Below are 6,061 nucleotides of genomic sequence, written 5' to 3'. Positions count from 1 at the left end.
GTGGCTAAATATCTTGAAGAGAATAAACTGATCTACGAGTTCCAGTCTGGCTTCAGAGAGTCCCATTCCACAGATACATGCCTCATCTATTTGAATGATTACATCAAACGTGAAATTCACGATGGCAAATATTGCGGCATGGTCATGCTGGACCTCCAGAAGGCATTTGACACTGTCGATCATTCTATTCTGATTGAAAAACTCAAAGCTATTGGTCTTGATAGCACAGCAGTGAGATGGATGCACTCTTGCTTGGTGGGGAGGGAACAGATGGTGGAAGTCAACGGAACCCTGTCCCCCCCCCTCCCAGTAAACTGTGGAGTACCTCAAGGGAGTATACTAGGACCACTGTTGTTCTTAATATACGTAAACGACATGTCATCTGCTTGTGACTGCAATCTGTTTCTGTTCGCGGATGACTCGGCTCTCCTAGTCTCAGGCAGAGACATATTGCAGGTTGAAAAGGCCCTTAACTGTGAACTCAACAAGATCTGCACCTGGCTCAATGACAACAGACTCTCAATTCACCTAGGCAAAACTGAATGTATCCTCTTTGGATCTAGTCAGAAACTTAGCCTAGTTGAGAACTTCACAATTAAAGTAGGTGACACTGTGATAGAAAGAAAAAAACACATCTGCTACCTGGGTTGCATCCTGGAGGCTAACCTATCCAGTGAAAAAATGACCACCAAGGTAATCAATAAAGTCAATCAACGAATTCGCTTCTTGCAAAGAGTTGCCCCGCTGATCAATATTAAATCCCGAAAGACGCTAGGAGGTGCTCTTATTGGGCCCCTCATTGATTACGGAGTCCTTGTCTGGTATCGCGACGCCCCAGCTGCCTTAAAGCTAAAGCTCCAAACAGCCCAAAACAAACTAATTAGGGTTGTGCTTGGTCTCCCTCCTCTGACCCACCTTACCGAGCATCACCACGAAAGCGTGGGGTGGCTCAAAGTAGCTGACAGAGTACAGCATCTTGCAATGGGCCTGGTGTACAAGATACACTACACCTCCAAGATTCCCATGTACCTGACAAACTACTTCTTAAAGGTCAAGGATGTTCACGATCATAACACCAGAGGCAGCTCCACTAATCATCATCAGCGTAGATTTAACACTAAACAAGGCGCTAACTCGTTCTCCTGCTATACCATCAACATGTGGAACGCCCTTCCACAAGCCCTAAAGGAGAGCAAATCCCTAGCCTCCTTCAAAATTGGTATGAAAAGTCACCTTCAGACAGCAGCTACCCGTGACTTGTAAATAGACTAAGCCCCCATGCTCCCCCCCCCCCCCCTTTTCTTTGTATTCTGCCTTTTGTATTTGATGTTATGCTTTTGAAACTGATATTATCCTAGATAAAGTACTATGTTCTATCCGTCTGTCTTTCAATGTTATATGAGATACTTAAAGTGTGGTTCCTGTGGAAATAAGCCTCGGATTTCTAGGATCTCCTTTTAGTTGACCTTGTACCAGTGATTTGTACTGTCATGAAACTGTACTTTTTTCTATTGCAAACTTCTAATAAATTCTTCAATCAATCAATCAAACCTACAGTACATACCTACCTACATACCTACCTATATACCTACCTACATACCTGTATATACCTACATACATACCTACCTACATACCTACCTACATAAGCAGCCGAACGCAGTACTTGCAAACTCTGCTGGCACAATTAATAACTACTAGAACTGCACTTTGTCGAGGTGCCGACTTGCCCCTTGTGCACAAGTAGTGCGCCAGCAGAGTGCCCATGAGGTGCCGACTTGCCCCTTGTGCACAAGTAGTGCGCCAGCAGAGTGCCCATGAGTTGTGCTCACCACTGGCATCACCACTGGCTATGCCAGTGACATCACCACTGGCATCACCTGGAATGCTGGTCCCTCATTGGCTTTTAATGATGACGTTGCCAGAAAAATGTTTAGGACTAAATAGACAAAGTTAACAGAAATGAAGGATTTTAAAAATAAATAAAATATATATTAATGGAAATAAATAGATCCCTTAAATATGGCCTATTGTTCCTCATGTAATATTTTACATTACCTTGTAAAGAACAAAGCATTTGAAGAGAAGAAAATAGCCATACAGAATGAGATTATAGACCTGTGTGTGTGTGTGTGTGTGTGTGTGTGTGTGTGTGTGTGTGTGTGTGTGTGTGCGCGCGCGCGCGTAGCAGCAATTAGTAGTCAATACTACACGTCCAGTCCAGGTGTGTAATAGCAAGGCGCGACTTTGGGGAGTCACGTGTTACTCCGGTGCAGTCGATTCAATTCACCATTCCTGGCGGCTTTACGCGCTCCCGTCTCTTCTCTCCAAGTAACAACAAGAGGGAGAGGTAGGCAGTGGCCCGTGAACGTGCACGTATAGAACAGCTTTCTCCAATCCTCTCGTACTATTCCTCTGCTCAGCTCCAGCCCCCGGCAGAGTGAACAGGAGAGAGAAAGTGAATGAGAGAGAGAGAGAGAGGGAGAGCGAAAAGGAGAGGCGCGCTCGTCTACTCGTCTCTCCGAGTCCTCTCGTGTTTTTTCCCCATACTGTTCTCGTTGTCGCGCAGCACGCTCCCGACACCACGTCAGGGGGAGGAGGAGGCAGTGTACACATCGCGGTCGCTGCCTATAGGTGATGAAGATGAGGATGATGGTGATGATTATGATGGCGGTGATGGAGGAGCAACGCTGAGTTCGCTCTCCACAGTTTCTCTTTTACCCTTTATTTTTTTATACGAGGCAAAAAAACAACAACTAGAAAACAACCCGCCGATTTAACGCATTTCCCTCCTCCGTCTCATCCGTCTCCTCCTGAGCCGAGACCGAGATGGGGAACGAAGCGAGCATGGAGGGAGGCGGGCAGCCCGGAGACCCTGGGTCTGTCGGGATGATGGGCTCCATGACGGCCGGGGGAGCAGCGCCAGGAGGACCGGGTGCTGGGCAACACGTCAAGCCGGTGAACGGTGCCGCTGCCGGCGGAGGGATGGTAATCGGCGGAGGGATGGGAGGCCCCGGAATGGCCATGAATCGGTGAGGAAGCAACGCTTGATCGTGTTCTAGCTGATGGGATGGGCTGCTGCTGAGAGTTGTATTCCCCCCCACCCCCACCCCCTGCAGTTTTACACATAATAACGCTGCAGATAGTTTAGACCAGTGGCTTTCAACCCTTTTCATTTCAAGCTCCGTTATGTATTCGGTATTTGAGCCACGGACCACCATTTGATGAGATTTGGCCTCTCTCGGACCCAATAGGGTTTTGTTCACAATTCCATGCTGTATTGACGTGGTTCCATAGGAAAGATATCAGGCCAACGTTGATCAAAATAACAATTCTTCAACTCTAATTGTGTGACTTGTTGTAAATTAGGTAATGCAGATGTTTAATAATCATTTAACCCTTGACAGCGTAAAATGAAACCAAATGGACCCACTTGGTTTCATTTTACACTCTCAAGAGTTAAAGATCTTATAAGGGTCCATTTGGTTACCAACTCTCCATCATTTAGCTGGGGACCACCTGGAACCCCCCTCAAGGACCAGTGGTGGTCCCCGGAACACTGGTTTAGACCGCTGTGTGTTAGTGTGTGCTGTGTGTCAACGTGAGGATGTGGTTCATTGACGATTATTGGTAGACGGGCGAGTATAGTGGACGACCAATACACATATTTAACGAATTGGGTTGTGTTAAAAAAAAAAAAAAAAAACATGAATGATTTGCTACCCTCCGCTCCTACAGGCAGGAGTCTTTAAATGGAAAGATGAATTGTATAACGTTGGAAGCTCAGCTGACATTCCCTGAATCCCGCCTTTAAATGGCTCTCTGACATTACAGTAACAGAAAGAGAGCGCTGTCCAGGGTGCTGAATAGCCAGATGCAATGCTGAGATTGCATCGGGAGGAATTGTAGATGTCTTGGTGCTGAAAATAGCTTTGACATTGCATGGGACTGCCCCTGTTCTGTTTCCTCTCCCTACGGCATTTTGACTTGCAAATGTCTTTAATTAATATATAGACAGTATTACTATTTCCCCATCGACATGGTTATGCTTAGCGTGGAGGCTATAGTGTGTTGCATGATCAGACATGTACTGAAGGAGAAAAAAATGCGATTTTTCCTTGATTTCAACGTGATAAATGCCTAAATTACTACATTCAGACGTTTAAGGAAACTGGTTCATGTTGATAATGCGATGGTGCGTCTGATTGCTTTTGCTTGGACGCCTGTTTCCGCATGGGTGTTTGTGCTGCCTGTGAGTGTGAGTGAGTGTGTGAGTGAGTGTGTGTGTGTGTGTGTGTGTGTGTGTGTGTGTGTGTGTGTGTGTGTGTGTGTGTGTGTGTGTGTGTGTGTGTGTGTGTGTGTGTGTGTGTGTGCGTGCGTTGCGTGTGCGTGTGGAGTACGTGTTTAGTTGCAAGCGGGGCTATAGCCTTACTATGTAGGCGTGTGTTTGATGATGTGTGTAGTAGCCTAGTATCGTCATGGTTTTCCCGTTAATGGCGTAAGAAAAAGCCAACAGACAGACTTGACAGATCCACGGTCATCCACCATGATGCTATTGCTTTTTATTTATTTATTTTTTTACATGAATGGCTTTATTGAGGGAAATGGTGACTCCTAGGGCAGAAAGAAGCATCTCACACTGCATATTCCTTTGGGTGGTGCAAATGTGAACCAATTCATACATGTAGGTCTATCAGTGGTTCTCAACCTTTTCTGGATCAGGGACCACGTGAAAATCTCTGAAGTGTTGGCGGCCCACCCATCTGACCACTTAATGGTGGTCACCGTTTATTGGTATAACAATGAAAACGATTTTGGAGCGATGCTGACCACTCCAATACCTGGCTTTGTTTGTATGACCATGTGTGTTTTCCCATGCCATGGTATCAAATACTGTCACATATCCAAGTGTTCTTCCATTGTATCAAATACTGATATATTTATCCTGTGATATCGTGTGGTTCTATCATCATCATCATCATCAGCACCACTCACTTCACACGGGTGTGATGTTTTTCAGAAAATAAAACAACATAAGAAAAAAGGAAAAAAATAAAATAACATGATTTTTTTTTACATTGATTATCTATCGATCTATTCATCCATAAGTTAGACAAATCTCTGTCTATCTGTCTGTCCAGCCGTTTTAGCCGTCATCCCATTTCTTGGGCGATTATCACTTCTTATCAGCACATTGTAATGGGCCAGGATGGCCATGCTCTGCCGACTGAGTCGGCAGAGTTAGTGGAGGCGCTAAGCATAAGGCTGCATACGGGTATTTATCCGATTTATCTGAGAGACAAGATTGGACGGGTAAGGAACCCTTAGGATCCCGGGTGAAGGGATGGTTAAGGATCGCTTCCCGCTTTATAGTAAGATATTATGATGTCACGTGAAACTTGACCAATCAGGGAGACCTAGAGATCGCCCATTTATAGTCTTGTTGGCTGAAATGTCATGTGATCGAAGCTCACCAATCCATCAATCCTAAAGGTATATCAGACATATGCCCGTTTATGCCCGTCTGATGGGCTACGGGCATAAACACAGACAGATGGACAGACAGAGATTTGGCAAATGTACAGCTAGATGTTATATTATCATTTATTTGGGGGGCCTTCTTGCAGTATCCTCACGGCCCACCAGGTCGAGAACCAGTGTACTATATTCTTCATCATCATTATAAAGCCATATCCCTGTTCACCTCCTCATCATCAAAAACACCTCCCTTCCTTTCACAGACAGATATAGATACATGACCCAGGGTTGGGATTGGGAATACCCCGTTGACCAGTACAGTACACAGTACTACACACACGTGTGCGCGCTCACGCACGCACACACACACACACACACACACACACACACACACACACACACACACACACACACACACACACACACACACACACACACACACACACACACACACATCCCAGGTTTGAGTCATGATTGCATATGAAAGGCGCGCTGAGCAGTGCAGGCCTATCATTATGTAACACGGTGGACAGCGGCTGACAGCTCTTGGTGGCTTCCGATACATGACAAGAGTGCAGAAGATGTA

The 6,061-nt window shown here is 45.6% G+C and overlaps 1 protein-coding gene across 1 annotated transcript in view; it reads left to right on the top strand.

The window, feature by feature from the left end:
* Positions 1-2,826: 2,826 nt before the first annotated feature.
* The window catches only part of bsna (bassoon presynaptic cytomatrix protein a), a gene marked incomplete at both ends in the record, with an annotated part of 202,253 nt that continues 199,018 nt past the window's right edge, over positions 2,827-6,061 (top strand). The window contains one exon of the mRNA XM_080732459.1: positions 2,827-3,029. Coding sequence (XP_080588585.1) covers positions 2,827-3,029 — 203 coding nt within the window. The remainder of the gene's footprint in view (positions 3,030-6,061) is intronic.

The sequence above is a fragment of the Nannobrachium achirus genome (genome assembly GCF_963921795.1).
Source record: "Nannobrachium achirus genome assembly, chromosome: 9".
NCBI lineage: Eukaryota > Metazoa > Chordata > Actinopteri > Myctophiformes > Myctophidae > Nannobrachium > Nannobrachium achirus.
This window is presented reverse-complemented; position numbering and strand designations above follow the sequence as displayed.